This window comes from Balaenoptera ricei, chromosome X (genome assembly GCF_028023285.1).
Source record: "Balaenoptera ricei isolate mBalRic1 chromosome X, mBalRic1.hap2, whole genome shotgun sequence".
Taxonomy (NCBI): domain Eukaryota; kingdom Metazoa; phylum Chordata; class Mammalia; order Artiodactyla; family Balaenopteridae; genus Balaenoptera; species Balaenoptera ricei.
This window is the reverse complement of record NC_082660.1, coordinates 110,436,031-110,459,247: the sequence shown is the minus strand read 5'-3', so window position 1 is coordinate 110,459,247 and position 23,217 is coordinate 110,436,031. Positions and strand designations below refer to the sequence as shown.

The following is a 23,217-nucleotide window of genomic DNA, read 5'->3' as shown; positions in this document are numbered from 1 at the left end:
TGCCCAGTAAGTTTAAAGCATTTTCATATGTAGCTTTCATTGGGGATAGAACCCATAACATTTTTTTTTCAAATCTGGAAAAATAATTTATAGTCAAGATTCTATTTTAAATAAAAAATTATTAGATAATTTTCTGTAGATAAGTTTACTTTTATCAAAAATTAAATATTACCTTAATATGAGAATATATACTTTTTGAAGAACGTTTGGGTTTCTGAATAGAAAGCATTTTTAAACAAATGAGTAAGCCATTTTTCTTTCTGTCATTTGGGTAAGACTTGTTAACATTCCTAGTCCAATCCCCAAAGTTATTTTCCAATCATCCTGCTTTTAAAATTGCATGATCATTCATAAAGATTTCTGAGGTTGATATAATGCCTTCTTTTTTGAATAAGTCAGTTGACTGTCAGAAATGTAAGAGAGTAAAAAAAGATTCCTTTTTAAAAGCATTTGGATAGTTATTTTTTTCACGTTATGTTTAAAACAAGTTTCTAACTTCTCAGTTAACTTGGATCTTGTTTGCGATTGAAACCTTAAGTAGATAAAATAAGAAAAAGAATTCTCAGAAAAACTATAAATAGCGTAACAGGGTGATTACTCTTCCAGTTTTAAATGGGACTGTGTGGATGTTTAATAACTATCAGATTATTGTTAATTTGCATGGTTGTTCTGATTCATGTATGAAACCCCAAATAGTAGGAGTGTGGCCTCATTGGCTCAGTTGCAGGTGTTCTCTCTTGCTTGCCCTTGCCTACTTTCTCAACGCATAACACTCTTTGGCTGATATCTGCCAACAATCAAGCTTTGGTCTGAGGGCCCCAGTGGGTAGTCCATGCAGGGAATTGAATGTTGTTTCTTCAGAATTTCCTTCGTCTATCTCAGGAGAATTGAGTTTGGGTGGTGTTCCTTGTGCCCTTTCCCTTTCTGCCTCTCCCTCAAATTGATTTCATTTCAGGCGGGCAGTTTCCCTTGCACACGCTGTTTCTCCTTGTTCTTTTTATAAGTCTCTTCCCCACCTCCCGTAAAATAACATCGTAAGGATGGCTGATAAACATGAGTAGTCTTAGTGATATTCGACATAACCAAGAACTAGTGTCTAAAATGTTCAAATTCCACAAAGAATGTCTAGAAGTCCCTTTTACTTGTGGCTGTTCTTAAAGCTGCTTTTTCTGAAACGTTAGCATTTATTCTTTTCTGTGTAATTATAAGGGTTGTAAGTTTTCCTCCCCACTGTAAATGTAAAGTTTTTCAACTTTAGTGTAGATTTTGCAGGGCTTTGTGGGACTAGCCTTGGTGGTCTTTAAGACACCACTTACTATTTCTGTGGATAAAATACGACAGGACTTCCTAGCCACTTAAATGGGCATTTAAATAACATGTGAATTGGGGACTATCTTTGCTACTTTGTGGATTACATTGTGATTGTTTTTATGTCACTTAGTGTCAGCAAGATGACCTGGGCCATTTGTTCTCTACTTTAATCTCCTTTGATTAAGATTAGAATTCCCTCAGCCCCTGTGAGTCCATATTCTTATGGGAATTTAGTTTATGATGCTCAGCTGTTTTGTGTTTCTAAGAGTGATTGCTTTTTAAAAAATCTTAGTTATCTGGATAACTTCAAATGGCTATTCTTTGTTATAAAAGCATTTTATTAATGGAAATTGAAAGCATGAAATTGACCTCATATTCCTACCATACTAACAGAAATTTTTCCTTTGAATTTTAGTTTTTATATAGTTTACTATAAGCATAATGAAGGCATATTTGTGAAAAAGTTAGGATATATTTAATGGATTCTTCATAAGGAATTGGGATAATCTGGCTGTATTTCTTTTGTGAATAATTTAATGGACAAATTTATTTCATTGTAAAATACTATTTTCATTGTTTAAAGGGGGATTGATAAAAGTTTTGATTTCTGTTATGTTCCTTTTTTGTGGCTAGTAGTAGACCAAAGGAGAAGATTTTTAAATATTTGATTTCTCGTTTAAATTTTTATTTTTTGGCCGCGCTGCACAGCTTATAGGATCTCAGTTTCCCGACCAGGGATTGAACCCCGGCCACAGCAGCGAAAGCACCGAATCCTAACCACTAGAACACCAGGGAACTCCCAAATATTTGATTTCTTAACTTGTTATATTGCCCTGAAAGATTTTGTGATTTATTTCAAAAGTGGATTATAAATTGACTTTATTTTACATTAATGTTTTTAGAGCTACTTGTTTTCCTACTTTTAATGAGAGGAAGGAGATAAAGATTTTAGTGTATGGGACTAAAGAAAAAGGTGGCTGGAAGGAGGTGTTCACCTGACCATTAACTCCTCCCCCCTCCCCAAATTCCTTCTCCAGGAAAGGGGGGCTATGCTAATTAATAGTGAATGAGACTACCGTACATGTGGTTGACAGTTCTCATAGGAGTGATGTTTTATGTGTGTATGTACATATGTAATTATGATCATCCCTTAGTATCTGCAGGGGATTGGTTCCAGGAGCCCCCTCTGATACCAAAATCCAAGGATCCTCAAGTCCCTTATATAAAATGGCATTGTACAGTGACTAAAGTCAGCCCTCCATATCTGTGGATGCAGAACCTATGGATACAGAGGGCTGAATGTATTTTAGTTTGAATTCTGATGGAAATAGAGGAGAAAATGAGATTTTGGGGAGAAATTTCTCTGACAGTAGGATATGGGTAAACTTAAATTTTATATTTACTGCTATTCCTTATCTGTTGTCAGTGTAGCCCTGCGATTAAATTGACTATAATCTGAATATAGTTAGAAAAATCTGTGAATCTCCTGGCGAGAAGAATGGTTAGTTTATATTCACTTGCTAGAGTTCTATGCAGTCATTAAAAATAATTTCGTAGACTTTGGTAGCACGAGAAAATGCTTTTAAAAGTGTTTGTCAGGTAATCAGAATACCAAATGACGTAAACTATGAATGCAAGTATGTAAAATATGTAGACATATAGAAAAAGATTGGAAGTGCTCAAGCAGTAGTTATGTTATAGTAGTGGAGTCAAGGTTAACTTTTTTCTACTCTTTAAGTATTGTGTTTTTGTGAAAATAAAAGGAAAAAATCTGCTAGAGAAAAGCATTAGAAGTATAGTTTTCTTAATCATTATTGATGTTTATAATAATTCCGAGAAGTAGGAAATACGTAGATCTTCCCCTAGAGAGTCTACCTTTCATGTTCAAGAGACTGTGTCATTATACTCTTTCTTTTATGTTTGACAGATTTCCAGCAAGCTCTTTATGAGTTATCATACCATGTCATTAAAGGAAATCTAAAGCATGAACAGGCATCTAATGTTCTTAATGACATTAGTGTAAGTATATATATGTTTTTTAAATTTGATAATTGTTACATATTTCTTTCTGCCTTTGATGCAAGGATCCCTGAAGTGTATAACTTGTGTTTCATTTTATTCAAAATTATAATAGTGAATGTTTTAAGATAATATTGGTAAGCCATTGTTGCTAGACAGAAATATAGGTATTTTAATCTTTTTCTCTGGTTGTGAGTAGAGCAGGAAATATTATGTAAGCTGGGAGGGCAAAAAAAAAAAAAAGCTCCTATAAAAAAATAATTTGGTTAGACTGTTCTCCCAGTATAGTATAACAAGGCATTTTCTTTTGTTTGTGGTTATGTTTAGAAATTAAATGTATTTTAAAAATTGAGGATTAAATTATCTTAAATTGAGGTTGTATGATTCTAATGTTCACTTGATGCTGATTTTCATGTTGTTTGTTGTTTGCTTTAGAAAATAATAACTAGATTTTCCCCTAACCTTTAAGTGGTTATTCTGTTTCACTCTTTTATTTATTAGAGAATTTAAGTTAGATTCAGACCAGATACTTTCCATGGTTGTTTGGTATTTGAATTGAAAGATGAACTCTCAAATTGTAAGGGTGTTTATTGTAAAGCAGGAGTTAAGTTTCATTTTATTACAAGTGGTGTATTATTCTATTATTATTAGGCTGGGTTTTATTACACTTGTATAAATAAAATTATCTGCCCAGTTGAGAACAGCTTTCATAATAAGTATTATTGAGGTGGTACCTGGAGTTTCTTGATGTCAGTATGAATTTCCCCTGTGCTGCTTTAAGCTTCTGTGGCCTTTTTCTTTGTATGATTTTTGTGCTTTCCTGAGGATGGTCTTAAGGACTTTCTATGTTTAGTAGTTGTGATTTTTTCCCCCATCATGTTGAGATGTATTTGAGCAGTAGAGGTTCAATATGAGTTTCTCTTTTACCTCTAAACTGTCTCTATCTGATTAGCTTGTGTTGGAGTAGTCTATTTCTTCAACAACTAATATTCCATGTTTGAAAACTCTTGTCTTGCTCTATTGTTTTGGAGCACTTGCATTCAAGTAGACATAGCCAAATTTCATAGCCCTTAAGAAGAGACTAATGTCTGATCGGCAATTAAGGTTATTTCATTCTGTAAATTGGGCATCAGTATAGGGTTTAGTGTGTTAATGGAATTTGATTCTAATACTTTTCCCATTTATTGAAAATGAATAGTCCAAATGAACTTAATGTGTGTTTTGTTCTTACTTAGCTTCCCTTTCTTTGAGTCCTTAGTGATATATATACTTCTGCAGCTGGATTCTTTGTCGTGGCTAGATTCTCATAGTCCTATATTGCACTGTCCCATATCTTAGCCACAGAAACATATCTTGTCTGTCTCTTACAGCTACCAGTTTTTCCTTTAGAATTATATTTCTTTCCTTTACTCTCTGAAAATAGGCTAATTTTAGGGTTGCTATAGTGCCAGCAAACTAATTGCAATAATTGAACTATGATCCTTACTAATGGAAAATGGCTCTAAAATTGGGTGTGGGAGTGGGAAGTCAGGAGACAAATCTAGGATAAATGCTGAAGTATTCATCCAGAAATGAGGGGAGAGTTTCGGGTCAGTTTCTCCAAAGGCTGCAAACATCAGTGCATAAAGAAAATAAAGATAGATTTTTTGGTAATTATTATATCTTCATATTGCATTTTTTAGATTTTTGTTCTGATAATACTATGATTTTTGCATAGATCAGTGTTGACTCAGGCATGAGCACAACGTTTAAAGTTTTAGATGAAAAATGTACCATATTTAACAGTCTTGCTTTAGGTAGGTGTAAGGTACTCCAAATTCCAGTGGTTTCTGACATGAAACTTCACTGGAAAAATGTTAACTCATTTGTGTTCTTTATTATTTCCTGAGGTGCTTGTTTTAAGTTTCTTTTTTTTTTTTTAACACAAGTTATTTCATGGTAGACATTTAAACATTTTTTCCAACCATTATCTCCCTCTTAATTTTCTCTATGTTATGAAACTTGAAAACTTTTATTATTTGTCAACATAGTGGTATTAGGGTTTTGTTTTTAAGTTTTACTGAAGAGTGTTATTCTGAAACCATAATAATTGCTAGTGTGCTATTCTAGTATTTACTATGAATAATTGTATTTTTTAAAATTAGGAATTTCGTGAGGATATGCCCTCCATTCTTGCTGACGTATTCTGCATATTAGGTAGGTATTAATAAGCCTTTATTTCACCTGTAAAAAGTGTTGTTTGGTAAATTAATGTACTGTGTTAAATAAAATGCTTTCTTTCAAACTAAGGATTTTACAAATGTTTCTACAAATCTAGAATATATTGGTTTTTTTTTTACTTTATAGGGAATATATATTATAAGTCAAATGTGAGTACAGTTACTATTTATAAGCTAGCTTTAAATAGTTTTAGTTTATAATTCAAATAGTTTGAGTTTTTCAGAATGTATCTTTATATAAAATTGAGCTAAATTAAGTCATTTCAGGTAAAAAAAAACCCAGGTTTTCTGAGGTTAAGTTAGTCTGAATTATTCAGATTTTAGTAACCACATAATATTATTCAATGCAGATTATCAATGAATGTCAGAATCTCAAACTCAGGATACTCAAGAGGTATTTACTTTACTATTGTACTCTTCTGATTCTTCTTAATTTTAGAGAGAGCAAGAAGAGCCAAAGTAATCAAAAGTACTTTTGTTTTGAGGATGAGAAACCAGCTTTGGAAATAGCAACTTCTCTATTTGTCCAGAAAAAATAAGAATTCATGCAAGATAAGAAAGGAATATTTCTTTGACTTAGAACAAAAGGTAGTGTCCCTCCATGGGAGGCATGGATTTAAAAAATAATGTATATTACAAATATATTTCTCTGATTTTTAAATCTGAATTAAAGTATCTTTGAGCACAGTTTTCCTCATCAGTCTTATGCATTCTGTAACTTTGATCTGTTAGAAAACATTACCAAACATTATAATATTCGCTTTAAAATATGACTTCTCCTCTGAGAGTTTGTCAAGCTGGAATGAATTATTTTAGCTCGTTAATCTTAACTCTTAGAATTAGATAGGTTACTTAAATGTCTTACTGAGAATCCCAGATTTGATTGCAACAAATCTAAATGTCTGGTCCTTGATCCTTCAGGACGTTTAAGATTTTATAACAACAGTAAGGTTGGGAACAGGTCAAAATGTGTGTGGACCGTGAGTGATAAATGAAAAGACCATTGATTGGTGACCGTTATGTCCCCTTTTTGTTTTGTTTTCCTGGCGTAATTATTAATTGTGCCTTCTTTCAATCTTCAAACTATCCTGGTTTAGATGATAAAGTATTTGTTCATGCTATCTATTGGATTGATTGATTTATGCCAACAACAAAAACCTTTTAAGCTTAATTTTTAGAGCAGGCGCTAAAGAATGTTATATTATGTTACTAATAAATATAACACGAGACAGGTTTCAATTTAGAAAATTGTTTGTTTTTACTATAAATTTTTAAGACTTAAAAGAGTGATTTGTAGGTACCATTGTGTGGAAGCTGTTGTTCATTGATAGTGTCAGGAGTACATTTTATATCTTTCTTTGGGTAATCATCAATTATCAGCTTACTAGTAAGTTCTAGTAATTTCTTTTTTTTAATTGACTTATTAGGATATATTTTCCCTTCATAGTTATTTAGTTATATAATATGAATTATTATTACAAGTCATGGCTTTTTACTAGTAACATGAATTCATGAAGATGATGTTTGGTTGCTCTTGGGAAATTTCTTTTAGCCTATCCAGTCCATTTTTACAAGCAAGATTAGGACGGCAAACTTGGAAAGAGAATTTCCCTCACCTGCCCCCTCACTCACGTACCCCCACCCTTGGCAGAAAAAAAATGATCCAAGGGTGACCCCAGACCAAGGTAGGGGAATAGGAGTAAGAACGCGAGCTACCTCTAATAATAATGATGATGATAATTATAATGATGATCACAGTAATAATAATGTAGGTGCCATTTTGGAGCACCTTCTGTATGTTAAGCATTTAATTTCATTTTAATCTTCACAGCAATTTCTGTAAGGTAGAGATATGGATCAGAAAATCAAAGCTCAGAAAAGTGATTTTTCAAGGCCACACAACTAGTATAAGGCAGGGTTTGAACCTGGGTCCTTTTGGTTCTAGAGTCCATGATCTTTCTAGTATATCATGTTCTCTTTCTAATATTTTAACAGTTATAAGAGAAATCAGTGCTGTACTTTCCTGGTTAAGATAACAGTATCCTTTAAAAGATTAATCATGTAAGGGTGAGGGGGCCTGAGAGCTATATTAACCTGAAAGGAGAGTCTGATGTGACTTGATGTACTGATGGGACCTCTGAGCTGGGTTAGGTGGTTGGTGATACTGGGCCTAGAGTTGGAAATGGCTGAGGGCTTTTTAGGAAAATCAGAGGGAAATTAAAGAAAACTTATTGGGTGCTGATTTGGGGTTGAGGAGTCAGAAATAATGAATGAATAATGAACAATGAATGGTTTCATAAGTTAGAACAAAAAGAATAAAGAAAACAGGGAAAGCATAATCGGGATAATAGAGTCCTATATTGATTATTGAGATAGTTTAGCCAAGAAATTTACTGAGGTCCCATTAAGCATTTGCTAACATGGTCAGAACCCAGAGAGTTATATCTTAATCAGGTCCGATGGCTAAGAGGAGAGTAGACTTTACTTGAAGAGGATGAACCTGCTACCCAAATGCTCTCATCCTGGGGACTTTGGAGGTAGATCTTAGGGACTGTAGGGCCTTTGAGGGTAGATAGATATTGGTTAAAAGAATAGGCCCACTTTAGTCCTGACCCCTCAAGATCAGTATCCTTGAAGTTCTAGGCTGAGGAGGGACCAGAAGACTAGATAATGAGGAGACAACTAGGAGTCCCTGGAAGGGATTGTTGAGATACACACGGATTAAAAGTCTTATTGATAGATTGAGATTGTACTGCAATTTACATTGTATAAATTACACCTCGAAATTCCCTTAATACGCTTGAGCTGACTGTGTGCTTAGCTGTAGTGGCCAGAATACTGGGAGATGGCACTGTCCAAGAAGGAAAAGTGGAGAAGGGCCAGGAAAATGTGGATGTGTTCAATGGTAGGTCCTCTTCTCTTTTGATTATTAGTGATGGCAGTAGAAAGTAAACTGAAGCAAAGCAGTTGTAGGATGTCTGTCTGGGGGAGCCCTGGAACTTTTAGAGGGCAATTTTTATTACATCACTAAAATCGGTGCCTTTTTCTATAGCACATTCTAAATATGAATTGACTTTAAAAATAAGGTAATGGTGTGTAATCAGTTAAAACAATAATCCTGAGATCAATTTTGTAATCCTGCTAATCCTGGTTGAAGTTTTTGATGCTTAGCATTTAGAGCTAATTGTTTATTTCCTCTATACTTTAGATCAGAAAATTGTTTGACAAATTTTTTGAATAATGTACTGAAACTCAAGGAGGTCTCAGTTTTTAAAAAAAATATTTCAGTAGGAAGAAAATGAAAATCTTGAGTGAAGTTTTGTTTGCTGACTAGAATTGTAATTCAAAATAGGATGTTAAAAATATCTTTTAATATAGTTTTCATAGAGTTGGTGACCAAGTAGCTTGGTTAGAACATGGTACCAAGGTGGCCAAAGTGAAGGGTTTGATCTTCATGAGTAATAGGATCTTTAGTATTAGAAGAGATCTTTGTTGTCACCCAGTTCAGCTTTTTACCTTAGCATCTCTGACATGTGGTTGTTTAAACTTTGCTTGAATGTTTCCCTTTTTTTTTTTTTTTTGGCCGTGCTGCGTGCTGCGTGGCTTGTGGGATCTTAGTTCCCCAACTAGGGATTGAACCCTGGCCCTTGGCAGTGAAAGCGCCAAGTCCTAACCACTGGACCGCCAGGGAATTCCCATATGTTTCCATTTTTGAAAACAGTATTTTTTGGAAGCTTTGTTGCTTGCAGTGCCTTAGCACATAGCTCCATAATCAACTTACCATTTTATGGCTATGCCATTGGTCACAAGGTCGGTTTTTCAGTATCAGGAGAAATTATAAATATTTATAAATTATAAGTATTTATAAATCTTTAAGTATTCATATGCACATGAAGGACTGCTTATGCTTACCACAGTTTAAATTTTTTCCCCAAATTCAGAATGAGGCATTTTAAATTTAGCTAGTTTTAAAGAAAACAGGTATCGTATTATAGTTCTGGAGTCTAGAAAAATCAAACTTTCATCTTTCTTTTTCTTTGTCATTATAGATATTGAGACAAATTGTTTAGAAGAAAAAAGCAAGAGAGACTATTTTACACAATTGGTATTAGCATGTTTGGTAAGTTTTAAAAAATACTTTCCATTTCTAAATTTTATGTGGAATGATTGTAATCACAGATAATCATGTTAATGGAGGAGGATATTGACATTCAGTTGACTATTCATTATAAGGTGAGATTTGGGTTTTGAAATGGAATGCTTTGTAAAATTAGACATGCTAATTTTTTTCTACGAAATAGGCATGCTACCATATCACTTAAACTATCTATGCATAGAAAACCTTTGGTGATATTCCTGACCTAGTAAGTTCCTAACTAAGGAACAGGTAAGCATCTATCAAGTGAGTAGAAATGATATGGACAGCTTTTAAACTGAAAAATTTTTCATAAACTATTAGGCAAGGAGAAAAAGAATGGAGGTAGTTTAAAAATAATGAATTCTAGAGCTCATCATAATCATTGTCTAGCAAACCATTTTATGTTCATAAATTTAAAACCAAGGCGGAATGCCATTACTCAGACCTGGAAGAATGTCCTTGTCTTTGCTGCAAGGACAGACAATAGAATTTGACTTAAACAGTAGAAACCAAAGAAGGCTGAAATGCTGCATTATCTTAAAGAAAATTCAGTTGACAAACTCAATTTTAATCAGAATTACATCTGTAGTTCTTGTCATTTGTAGGTTGTGTACAGCATGACATATAATTTTTAGTGAATTTTTTAAAAGCTGTATGTTTCAGTACTTGGAGAGTCATCATTTTTGTTAGATTGAAGTTCCAAGCCTTTTAATAAAGTTGTTGATGTATATATATAAGGTGATTTTAATATTCTTATTTGGGGAAATTATTTTGAATATGTTTTAAGATTGTGAATGCATAGTTGGAATGCTGAGGAGTAAATGGCCTTTAATATTTTTTAATACAGTATTTAGTTTCAGACACAGTTCTAAAGGAACGCTTGGATCCAGAAACATTGGAATCGTTAGGACTTATCAAACAATCACAGCAATTCAATCAAAAGTCAGTTAAAATCAAGACAAAACTCTTGTAAGTACAGGTATTTTTATGTTGCAGATCAAGTACCTGAGCATGTTTTTTAGTTCTCATGTTGAATACTAGAAGTTTCTAAAGGCGTTTTGAAGATTTTTGTTGTTGTTGCTGTTAGCATGTGTCTTGTGTTTTTTCCTTTTAAGAGTAGCCTACGGTTATTGAGTCAGCAGTGAACTTTACCTGTGTGAAACCAATGTTAATTTTTTTCCATGTTAGAAGTTAAAATAATATTCAATGCTTTTATTACTACCAATAAAATAATTTACAACTGTGGCTTTAAGGTATATTCTTGTCAATGATGGAAATAGTGTTATGTTATTAGCGATATCCTTTCCTTGTGTAATTAACATTGGGGTGTCCCTTAAGAATCACTGTTATTTTCTATCCTAAAAGATAGACAAAGAGGTAAACTTTCAACAACTGTTCTTATGATTGTTTTATATAAGAGAGTAAGAAAATTCAATGAGAAGAATACAATACTCTTATGCAAGCTTGTTAATTGAAATTAATTTTATCTGCTTTATGATGTTTAATTTCAGTTATAAGCAGCAAAAATTTAATTTGTTAAGAGAAGAAAATGAAGGTTATGCCAAGCTGATTGCTGAATTGGGGCAAGATTTATCTGGAAATATTACCAGTGATTTAATCTTAGAAAATATCAAATCTTTAATAGGTAAGACGTATATCTATATATACTATGTGTTGCTAAGATAAATTTTTTTAACTGTTGAAGAATATCCATAAAGACAAAACTAGTGCATTCCCTATAGTTTTTTGTTTTTAAATTAAGAAACGAGAGAAATGTCTAGCTTGTACTTTTAAGATTATTATCAATAATAAAAAAATTTGGGATGATATTTATAAGAAATCTTTTTGTTACTCTTACCTTCGTGTTTGTATTAGTTTCTGCTCTCTAGTATTTCTATCTTTAATTTTTAAGTATTTTCCAATAATTTTATGGAGGGCAGAAAATAAGTAAGCAAATATGAAACTTTAATAAAATCTTCGGTGAACTCTTGAAATGTGGAGATGTTTAGTTCTTTTGAACTTGATTTTAAAAATACCGAGCAACTTTGATACACATTTTATTTTATCTTTACAACAGTCTGTTAAAGTAAGTGCAGATGTTGTAAAAGTGTAACAAATAGGAAAGTGTTACTTTCCCTACCTTTTAAATAGAATTTCTTTAGCATTGTTCTTTTTATTTGCATTGAGCATTTGGAGGAAATAGTTGGCTTCTATAGAAAGGAGGAATGAATGATAGAAAAATAGGGTACTCCTGATTTTTCAAGAATGGAAAGAATTTTTGCTATTTGTTAGGTGTTATGCTATCTCAGGGAAGATTTTGCAACACCTAGATGTCTTAAGTTTTGAGACCTGTTGGAAAAGTCATATTTCCTGCTTCACTGGTTATATTTTAGAGGATGCTTATGCTCAATTCTCAGTTCTTTCTCTGTTTTTGAACTTTATGGATGAGAAAGAGAGAGGAGGTGTCCCAATCCTTATCCCCTTTCTCCAGTGGGGACCCAGATAAAACCAGATTTACTACAGTAATTTTTGTTTTTAGCTTAAGCTTTTGGTGGCCAACAGGTATAGAGGTAAGGAGCTTTTAGTTTAAATTTACCCTTTTCTTTGAAGTAAGTCTAGTTCTGGCAGCTGATTTAGTCTCTTTGCTACTTTCTTCCATTATCAAATTAACACCAAGACTGGCAGCCCTCTAAGGCTGCAGGTCTCTTGCTTACCTGTGTAGCAGTGACCCATTAAAAAAAAATCCTCCTGTAGGGTTTCCTTTCTGTTCTTTCCAGGGTAGGCTCTACATTTTTCCTGCAGAATTTTGATCTAGTTTGAGATGTTTGTCAGTACTGCCTTGCTATAAGTTTGTCTTTCCTTATATACTGCCATGTACTCTCTTAAGATGGTATTCCCCACAAAAAAATTCTCTGCTGTATAAGGTTCTCACTTTTTTTTTTTTTTTTACTTTATCTGCTTATTTGTTGATATCTCTTGTCTGTCCTTGTTTCTTCTATTTTTTTGTCCTTGTGAGTTTATACTTTTTTAGTCCTTTGTTATTTTGGGAACATTTCAAAGAGGGATTTTCTTGAAAGTGTGCTTTTATCTAACTGGGAAAAATGTATGCTGTGTACTTTCTTTTCTTGAACTATGTCCCCACAGAGAACAGGTTATGTTACTGTCTCTGAAGAACAGTGTGACAGTCACAACTGCAAGCTCATAACTCACATGGATATTCCATGAGTATAAACAATTTGATTTCTTGGGCCAAACCTCTGTTCTAGTCCGTCAGGTGTACTGCAAAGCACGCTAGCCCAGAAACACTCAAATGCCACCTCCTCAGTGTAGCCTTATATGGCCACCCCCCACCCCGACACTCCCTGTGGTTCACTGTCTTTCTTCTGAGCACTTAACACCATATAATGTGCACCGTATTTTATGCCACACCCCCACTGGAATGTAAGTAAGTTCCATGAGGACAAGGGTTTTTGTCTGTTTTGTTTAGTACCTCTAACCTCAGTGCCTGGTACGTAGGTGTTGGATAAATACTCATCAAAAAACGAATGAATGTTTCCCCCTTTCTAGTAGAGTTTATAGTGATTCTTAGCCTCTTTTCCCTGACATGGAGGATTTGAGAAAGTTCATCTTCCTGGCTTAGTGTTTGTTTCTCTTTGGCTAGCTGATTCCCTCCTCCCCCATTGTCTGAGAAAGGAATTTTTCATTGACATTAAAGTTGAGGTTAAGACTTCAATTCCAGTGAGTACTCACTCTTTAAGAGGTAGAATTTATCGGATTCCCCCTCAATGCAGACTTCAGGTAGGCCTTGTCTCATCTGTCCAGAGCAGTTCACTAACATAGCATCCTGCTTTTCATGGCATCTTTGGATGAGTTTCCTCTTGTTTATTCCCATTGCTTTCTCTTTAGGAGCAACCTAGACAGATAATACCTTATACAAAGCTATCTCAGGTCTGATCTCCTTCACCAGCCATTGGCAGAACTGATATCTGGTTTGGGAGGCATGCATTTTTTTAAAAATAAATTTATTTATTTATTTGGCTGCGTTGGGTCTTCGTTGCTGCACGTGGGCTTTCTCTAGTTGTGTCGAGCAGGGGCTACTCTTCGTTGCAGTGCACGGGCTTCTCATTGCGGTGGCTTCTCTTTGTGGAGCAAGGGCTCTAGGCTCGCAGGCTTCAGTAGTTGTGGCACGTGGGCTCAGTAGTTGTGGCTTGTGGGCTCTCTAGAGCTCAGGCTCAGTAGTTGTGGCACGCGGGCTTAGTTGTTCCGTGGCATGTGGGATCTTCCTGGAACAGGACTGGAACCCGTGTTCCCTGCATTGTCAGGCGGATTCTTAACCACTGCGCCACCAGGGAAGTCCCGAGGCATGCATTTTAGATACACTTATATTTCAGGGTACTTGGTCTGATCAGGAGAAATCCTTATTTATCATTCTATAGTTAAAAGGTGGTCATTTGCTCCCTAAAAGATTCTGGCACATCGAAGTGTTTATGTCCTAAATGTAATAAACAGTATATCCTATCAGATAGCCTTGGGCTGTTTACTGCAAGAAAGCAAGGAATAGGAACCATTATGAGTCTGCCTGGTGTTTGTCTGACAGTAAGCTTGAAAAACTTAATAGGAATGGATAGTGATTATTAGTCCCTTGAGCTGCCATATCATAGATGCCTCTCAAATGATCCCTGCATCAAGATGGCAAAAAGCATCTTTTAGAAATTAGAGGAAAGGATATCAGAGATGGACTCTTTGGCCGTGCCACGTGGCTTGGGGGATCTTAGTTCCCTGGCCAGGGATTGAACCTGGGCCCTCGGCAGTGAAGGCACGGAGTCCTAACCACTGGACTGCCAGGGAATTCCCAAAGATGGACTCCTTTGATTGCTGAACTAAACTATAAGCACTCTACTCTTCTGAATGCCCTTCAAAAAAGTAATAGCTAGGTATTCTTTTATTTCTTCTAAATTAGTGGTCAGCAAACCTTTTCTGTAAAGGATGAGATAGTAAATATTTTTTTCCTTTGTGGGTCATATGGTTTTTGTTGCAGCTACTCACTTTTGCCATTGTAGTGTGAGAGCAGCCATGGACAACATGTAAATAAATGAGTGTGTCTGTGTTCCAGCACAACTTTATTTACAAACATCGAATGGATTTGACCCATAGGCCATGGTGTGCTGATCGCTGCTCTAAATCAGAAGTTCTGGCTAAAAATTAGTCATGGAGCTAGCTTACTTGAGTTTGTTTGTTTGTTTATTTATTTATTTATTTATTTAGCTGGCTGTGCTGGGTCTTAGTTGCGACACGTGGGATCGTTGCCATGCGCAGGATCTTTGTTGTTGTGTGTGGGATCTTTAGTTACGGCATGCGGGCTCTTAGTTGCGGCATGTGGGATCTAGTTCCCTGACCAGGGATCGAACCCAGGCCCCCTGCATTGGGACCGTGGAGTCTTATCCACTGGACCGTCAGGGAAGTTCCGAGTTTGGTTTTGGAGACTGAAAATGGTTCTTCCTGGTTTTGGGTTTAGTGGTCCAGGATCTTTTTGGCCTTGGCTCTCTGATCCTTTCCTTCTCACCCAGAATCAGAGCCCTCTTCACCAAACCTCAGGACCTTCATTTGTCGCCTGGTGTCCAAGATTGTAGATTTGGCTGGAGATGGGGAAGGGTGGGGTGAGAGTCTCTCCTCCTTCAGTCTCACAGGTCCTCTTGGTTGCTTGTTAAGTGACCAGAGAAACATTAAAAACAAAATAAAATCCCAAGTCAAATGATTTTATTCTTTGGTAGATTATGGGACATTTAATCACTTTGACTACATTATCTTGAGTGTACTTAGTATTTTGTCTTTGGATCAGTATGGATATAAGAGCCATTAAGCCTTGAAGCTTCTTATCTTTTTGTCAACTCTCTCCCATCCCTTGGAAAGGGAAACCAGTTGACTGCTTCCTTTCCCTAAGGTTTTGCTTTACTGGAGTTTCTTTACTATACACTAGTTATGAAGAAGTTGTTTATCTCTACTATGAAAAAGAAGACAGCAATTGGTGTTCTCAAGCATAGTTGTTTTTACAATTATACTTTTATTTTGTTGGGTGCATTTCTCTGCATCTTGGCTCTCTGGTTCTTGCCTTGAGATGTGCAGTGTTTTGCAAATACTATTTCTTAGAAATGGTCTAGCATAAGTTATTAGCCTGTTTTAGTCCATTCAGGCTTCTGTAACAAAATACCACAGACTGGGGGGCTTATAGACAACAGAAATGTACTTCTCACAGTTTTGGGGGCTGGAAGTCCAAGATCAGGGTGCCAGAATGGTTGGGTTCTCATGAGGGCCCTCTTCCGGGTTGCAGACTGCTAACTTGTTGTATCCTCACATGGTAGACGGGGCAACGGAGCTCTCTTTTTAAAGGGCATTAATCTGATTCATGAGACTATGCTCTTATGACCTATTCACCTTCCAAAGGCCCCACCTCCTAATACCATCACATTGGGCATTAGAATTTCAACATATGAATTTTGGGGGTACAAAAAACATTGAGACCATGGTATAGCCTGTTTCTAAAGTAATTCTACATGCCAGAGCCAGATCATGTCCTTTTGTTCAAAACATGGTTTTTCTTTGTCTTGTAAGGTTTATTCTGTCAGGAACATGATGGTTGACGCTATCATTCTGTTTTCTTGTCTGAAATGTACAGGCTGGACATCTCTTCCAGTCATGTTTACAATATTACCTTGGCCTTTTTGTTTCTGTTAAGAATCTCAATTTGACCTATTCTTAAAAGAACCATTGTCACTTTTATCATATTTTTGACCTCTAGTTGCAATTACTTGCTCTAATATACTGGCCATCTTGTCCATCTTTGGGGAGCCTTCAGTTACTTTTCAGTGCATTTTTTCAAAGATGTATCATCCAAAAGGTGTGAACTCTCCTCAAGGGTAGGGAAGGCATTTTATTAATCTCTGTATCACAAGCACCTGGCACATAGTGGGTAGTTATTTAATGTTTATTTAAATGAAGGAATGAATCCATGGCCATTACAGGTCCACCATTTAAAAATGTTTCCGCTTCCGATATGATTCCCTGTTTGTTCCTCAAAAGGCATGTGTGTGTGTATATTCCTTAATGTAGCTGGTGGTAGAGGTAGGGAGCTAGGCTTATGATCTATCTCAAGATCACATGACTGTTGATGCTTGGGCTGGATAAAAGCCTTTTTTAAGATGTTTGAGCACAAGAGTGTCTGTTCTACCACAGCTGCCATTAGAAAAAAATTATTTTGGACATTTCAAGCTTACTTATTGTTCCTAAAATCTTGTATGTGAAATAGCTTAACTGTTATTTAGCAAATCTCTAAGGTTTTAAAAATGGTTTTCTAAGTCCTTGGTTTGGCTACTTTTTCCATATTATGTAGCATAGGTCATTCCAACTGATTGGACTAACTTATGGCACCTGAGACATATAATAGAAAATTCCTAAGCCAGTTTTTCTTTTGTGAAAGATACAAAGGTTGTTATCTATTATAAATAAAAGTTGCAGCCCTTTTGTGTAGGTTACTACCTTAAATTGCCTCTAGAAAGAAACTGGTAGTTAGTTGACTGTACAGATCACTGTTAAAATAGCCTTCATGGAATAATACTGTTTAAACAAAACATAATGTCAACGGTTCATATTGTAGCACATTGAAAATATAAACTTTAAAGCAATGTAAATGAAACACATTTCCATGTAACATGTTGCTGTTCTAGTCCTTATTCACAAGTTTTGTGGATGTAGCATAATGGGTAATTATAAGCCAGCCATTTTTTCAAAAGTATATTCAATGTATCTTTTGTCCTCTCTGACAGAGTAGAGCATTATTCATTTTTATTTAGTTGATTGAACTTTTATATTTAGTAAATATAGGAGCAGTTATAAGGTTGGAGAATTTGCTAGATCTTCCATAATCTGTTGTCAGTGCCTTTTTTTTTCCAGCTTTATCTAGGCATAATTGATATACAATAAAATGTGCATGTTTGAAGTGTACAGTTTGAGTTTTAACACATGTATACACCTGTGAAAACATCACCACAATCTAGATAATGCACATTTCTATCACTCTCCACCCCCGACCCAGTTTCCTCTTGCCCCTTTGTATTTCATTCCCCCCCGTACTTCCTCTTTTCTCCTCCCCAGGTAATCAGTGATCTGCGTTCTAAACTATAGATTAGTTTGCATTTTCTATAATTCTTTTATAAATGGAATCATATAGTGAGTTTTTTTTTTTTTTTTGGTCTGGCTCATTTCATTCAGCATAATTATTTTGTAATTCATCCATGTTGTTGCTTGTATTGGTAGTTCTTTCCTTGTTATTGTTGAGTAGTATTCCACTGTATATTCTACAATTATACTGTACTACAGTTTGTTTATCCATTCACATGTTGATGGATATTTCAGAGTGTCCTATTATAAATAAAGCTGCTGTGAATATTTGTGTACAAGTCTTTGTATGGACATAGACATTTTTTCTCTTGGGGTAAATACCTAGGAATGAAATGGCTGGGTCATATGGTAGGTGTTAAGTTTAACTTTTAAGGAAACTGCCAATTTTACAAAGCAGTCGTACTGTTTTACATTTTATATTTCCACCAGCAGCATTTAAAAATTCCAGTTGCTATTTTGGAGTCACTTGTACATTCATAAGCCATACTTTTTGGGGGTGCAAGGACAGGCAAAAATATTTAGAAGTTTTCTTCCCAGAACTTTAGATAAACATCTCTTTGGAGAATTTATGAAAGTCTGGAGCTCTTTTCAGTAAGAGATGATCACTGTGTTGGTCCTTTCTTTCCTTAGTATGAGAGAAATGGAAGAAAATGTATTCTTAACTTTGCGTTTCATAAAAAGAGGAAAGAAATACTTCTTGTATTTGGAGAGTTTGGTTTTCTAAGTGATTGCTAAGATACTGCAAATTAGACATTAGTTTTATAGCATTTAATATACTTAAGTGTGGAGATAATAGAAGTAACTCTGGAAATCATTAATAGGATATATAAGAATTTTCTTTGAAAAATCCTCTAAGTCATCCATAAGGTATAGTGTTTAGACCTAACATCTCTCCCTAAGTTAACACAGTTGTTCTTTTTCCTCCAGCGTTAGAAGAAATCAGTGTTTATTTGCTTGCCCCAGATGAAGTGGTTAGCTTGCATTTAGGGACTATGCCTAATGAAAAATACGTAATTAAAAATACTAGAATTCCATTCAGCTTGATGCACAAGGCATGAGGGAACTGATATAAACTGAGGGAACAGCCGATTGATATGCTCACTCTGGGTCATAAGCATACATTATATTGAGAGGAATGGTGGGTGGAATTGACTATATCATTTAAATTCTCTCTTGTTTATTTTGCTATGTGTAAATGGTTGCATTCTCAAATTAAATGCACATGTGATGTGACTGTGCTATAATATAATTATGGTAACAGCTGAAGCTGAATGCAAATAGAGGTAATAATGTATTAAGAGTAGGGTGGCTGATAGGAATGTTTATTAAATTCATGTCTATTGGCCCTTTTTAGCTTACCCTAGGAGATTAGCAAGGATAAGTAGCCATCGGTACCTATTAAGTGCTTCTTTCCCTTCCCTTTCCTGCTATACGTAGATTGTTTTCTTCCTTCTCTGTTTGCTTGTGTTTTGTCCCCAACTCCTTGTATTCTCATCTCTTTAGTATTAGCAGTATACCTGTTTTCCTTTAGAGTGCTGCCCAAAACTATGAATGTACAATTACATTTTGTAGTTTTGTTGTATATGTAAGATAAACTAAAAATTGATTATAAAAATCATGCTCTACTTTCATGAACCTGAACTTTTAACTCATTTGTCAACATTCCAAACACTTCTGCATAAAACATAAAAAAACCTTTAGTTGCCTAACTTGTAAGATGTATTGTTTGATTTTCATATTTTGCTAAGAATTAAAAATGTGAATCTCTTTCACTAGCGTGAGTAATCAAGAACTGATGAGATGATGTGGCATAGAAGAAATTTCACTTGACTTAGTGTCACAGGTCCTGGGCTCCAGCCTAAGCCCTGTCATTAACCCACTTTGCAATCCTGGGCAAGTCATATTTCTCATCTGTAACATGTGGGGAGTAGCCATGATGACCTTGAAAATTATGAAGATTTCCCTCTGGGGCAGGGGAAGCGAACTTGTAAAAGAAGTTGTTTTTAAAAACATTTTTATTTTATGTATGTTGTCCCTGAAGGTTAATGGCTTTTCTAGAAATTATGTATAATCACTTTTGAATTTGTGTATATCTCATCTGTTGCAGGATGCTTTAATCTGGATCCCAATAGAGTTCTGGATGTCATTTTAGAAGTGTTTGAATGCAGGCCAGAACACGATGACTTCTTTATATCTTTATTAGAATCTTACATGAGTATGTGTGAACCGCAAACACTGTGTCATATTCTTGGGTTCAAATTCAAGTTTTACCAGGTAAAGAAAAATATGTGTGTGTGTGTGTGTGTTTATGTGTGTATGTATGTTAATTTTGTGATTTTATATGTAAAATTTAATTTGAATTTTATTTCTTAATGACTGGTTTCAGCTCAGCCATTCTAGCAGAGGGGATAGAAAAAACTACATTAGTGGTATGAATGATGTGATGTGAAAGCCTAGAAGAAAGCATAATACATTTTTGCCTTGAGAGAGATGGAGTCAGGGAAGACTTCACAGATAGAACCTTTTTTAAACCTGGTCCTTGAAGGATGAGTAGGTGTTTGTTGAGAGTTGTCTGTGCAGAAGTAACAAATAGTGTGTCAGTGAAGACGTGGCAGTATGAATGTACGTAACATATTGAAGAAATGGTACATAGTCTCATGTGGCTGGATAGTAAGATGTGGGGAAAAGAAGGGACAGGAAGTGAAGTTGGAAAGGTTGGCACAACTTTAGATTGTCAAGGGCCTTGAACACTGTGTTGAGTTAGAATTTTATTGTACAGGTAGTTACCATTGGAATTTTTTATGGATGTGAATAAATTCTTGAGGCATATCTTACATCATTTTTCACTTAAACCACTACAGTAGTTATCTTGCAGATCTATGCCTCTGATTATTTCTCTTTCAATCCACCTTTCATATTATTACTACTGTTACATTCTGAAAGAGATCTAATTGACTCACTGCTTAAAAACCTTTGCCTGCAGGATGAAATTCAGACTTCTAAATGTGGCAGAAAAGGCTCTTCACCATCTAGCCCCATTCTTTCTTTCTAGCCTCATCTTTAATGATTTTTTCCCTCAAACCTCATATTCTAGTCATATTCAATTACTAGCCATTTCCTGAACTTAGGTAGGGGCATTGCTATGTTTGGACCTCTGTTTACATACAGTTCTTTATAACTAGAAAACTGTTCTTACCCACCCCCTCTCGCCTATCTTTTCTTCATCTTGTAAACTCTTATTTATTCTTTAAGATCAAGTGCTACTTGCGCTATAAAGTTTTGGTGAGCACTTCACCCATGCATAATTAGTCACTTCTTAAACTCTGTTCTCATAAAACTTGACACAGGCTTCTAGCACTTATCAGGTTATATTAGAATAAACAATGTCTGTCTCCTTTGCTAGGTTGTTAGTCATTTAGGATGGTCTATATTTTACTAATTTCTCTGGATTAATTTATTGCTTAGCCTATAGTAAATGTTCACTAATTACTACAAATGAGTGATCTATGTTTTAGGAAGATAACTCTCTGGATAGCATGGAGGATTTTAACGTAATAAGGCCTCTGTTGCCTTTTTGGTATAGCTTTCCTAATTTGTCTACCTGCTTGGGATATTCAACTAGTCAAGAAATACTCATTTATTGAGTTTTTAGGGTATGTTGTTGCTTTGCTAAGCACTGAGGATACTCTGGTAAAGAGTGTCTATTCCTGTCCTCTGGAGCTCAAGTTCAGCATAGTAAGACAGTTTTCTTTTAGGATTCTCAAATATATACCACCTACTGCCTTTGCTTATCTTCAGTTTTCCATTTCTCTGGAATGCTCCAGAAGAGAAATTAGATTAGAACTAAAAGCATATAGCTTTTTGATACCAAACAAGATGAATGGCAAGGTTTTGGGGCAAGAGCATTTCACCTTTGTTCAAAAATTAGTGATGGCAGACGTTCCTATTCCTACCAGTAGCCAGGGAGTCCACTCTTAGTACAGAGAAAGAGAAGTTCAAGTGTTTCATCACATTTTAAGAGGCACCTTGATTGCTTTGGGTTTGAGAACATGAAGCCAACTGCTGAAGTGACAGGGTAGCTGAAATTTAACTTGGGCATGATTAATTAGAATATAGGTTAGGGCTTTGGAGACTGAGGGTTTCAGAGCATATTGCAGTGAATATGGATGACCTACTGCTTCATATCAAGTATTGTTGAATGTGAGTTTCAGAATTAAAAATTTGTATATGAAAATATTCCTCATAATGGTAACACTTTTTGAGCTGAATTAAAATACCCATGGGGGTTGACCAATGTTAGGATGATCTTTTTTTTAGTAGATCATGGGGCCTTTGTCTTATATGAGAAATACCCAACCAAGAAACATTTGATTTAGAAATCACCTATTATTGGAAAGAGTAACCCTTGTATTGCTCTGTATAGCACCATTCCCTTATTTCTATTGCCTGAGCTATCTTGTTTTGAGAATCTGCAGTCTTAAGGACCACTGCGGGCAGGGGAAGAAATGTCAGGGATTTTAGATAATTTGTGGTCTTGGGAGGTAAAGTAGGAAAAGCCATGAAAATAAAAAACTGCTTAGGGCATGTAACCTGGGGAATTGGCTCCTAGGCGTGTATGCTCACCCTGTGTATTGGTCCCTTGCCTAACTCCACTCCCCCCTCCCCCCTCCCCATCACTACCTGAAAATGTTTACTCCCACTGACCATAACCCATGTTTTCACCAGTTGGAAATTATTTGGATTAACAGGCTTCTTTTAATTTTTTTCCTTAATGCTTAGGACTTCTAGGCAAAGGTAATTATTTCTGCTATGAAGTCAGTGAGAGTGATTTTAATTCTGGTTTCAACCTGGGGTCAGCTATACTGGATGTTTTGACTTGGAAGGGTGGTACGGATGTAAACAGTTTTAGGGCACATGACCAATTTGGAAAATTGGGCTGGTACGTCTGTTTGATTCTCCTAACAGGGATTGCTACAATAGAGGGTTTAGGGACAGCATGAAGGTCAGCACAAAGGGCAGGAAGAAAGGAGTACTAGAAAGTATGAGGGTATTGAAAGACAAACTTGGCTGGAGTTGTCTTGCCACAGGAAAGAGGAAGGAGATGATGACTCTCATCCTTGATTTCTGGATTCAAAACACAGTAATAGTAGTAATAGTACCATGGTCAGGCACCGTTATAACCCAAAATTTATTCATTTAAGAAATATTGACTGAGTACCTCTTATGTGCCAGGTAGAGTGTTGTGGGTAGGAATCAGGAATTCAGTTTTGGGCATGTTAAGTTTGAGATACCTGTTAAAGATTTAGATATCCAAGTGGAGATGTTGAGTAAATAACTGGATATTTGTGTTTTTTT

At 35.4% G+C, this 23,217-nt stretch overlaps 1 protein-coding gene across 8 annotated transcripts in view; it reads left to right on the top strand.

Annotated features, from left to right (window-relative positions):
* THOC2 (THO complex subunit 2) overlaps nucleotides 1-23,217 on the top strand; it is a 105,706-nt gene that overhangs the window by 15,541 nt on the left and 66,948 nt on the right. For 7 of the 8 annotated variants that reach the window (XR_009500138.1, XM_059910088.1, XM_059910084.1 and 4 more), the window contains exons 3-8: nucleotides 3,239-3,330; nucleotides 5,475-5,526; nucleotides 9,599-9,669; nucleotides 10,535-10,656; nucleotides 11,199-11,332; nucleotides 19,970-20,136. Coding sequence is in view for 7 of the 8 variants with exons in the window: in XM_059910088.1 (XP_059766071.1) it covers nucleotides 3,239-3,330; nucleotides 5,475-5,526; nucleotides 9,599-9,669; nucleotides 10,535-10,656; nucleotides 11,199-11,332; nucleotides 19,970-20,136 (638 nt within the window). In the remaining variant the exon portion in view is untranslated. Of the gene's footprint in view, nucleotides 1-3,238; nucleotides 3,331-5,474; nucleotides 5,527-7,562; nucleotides 7,588-8,354; nucleotides 8,455-9,598; nucleotides 9,670-10,534; nucleotides 10,657-11,198; nucleotides 11,333-19,969; nucleotides 20,137-23,217 lie in introns of those variants that run through there. The other variant, XM_059910089.1, reaches the window with a different exon arrangement.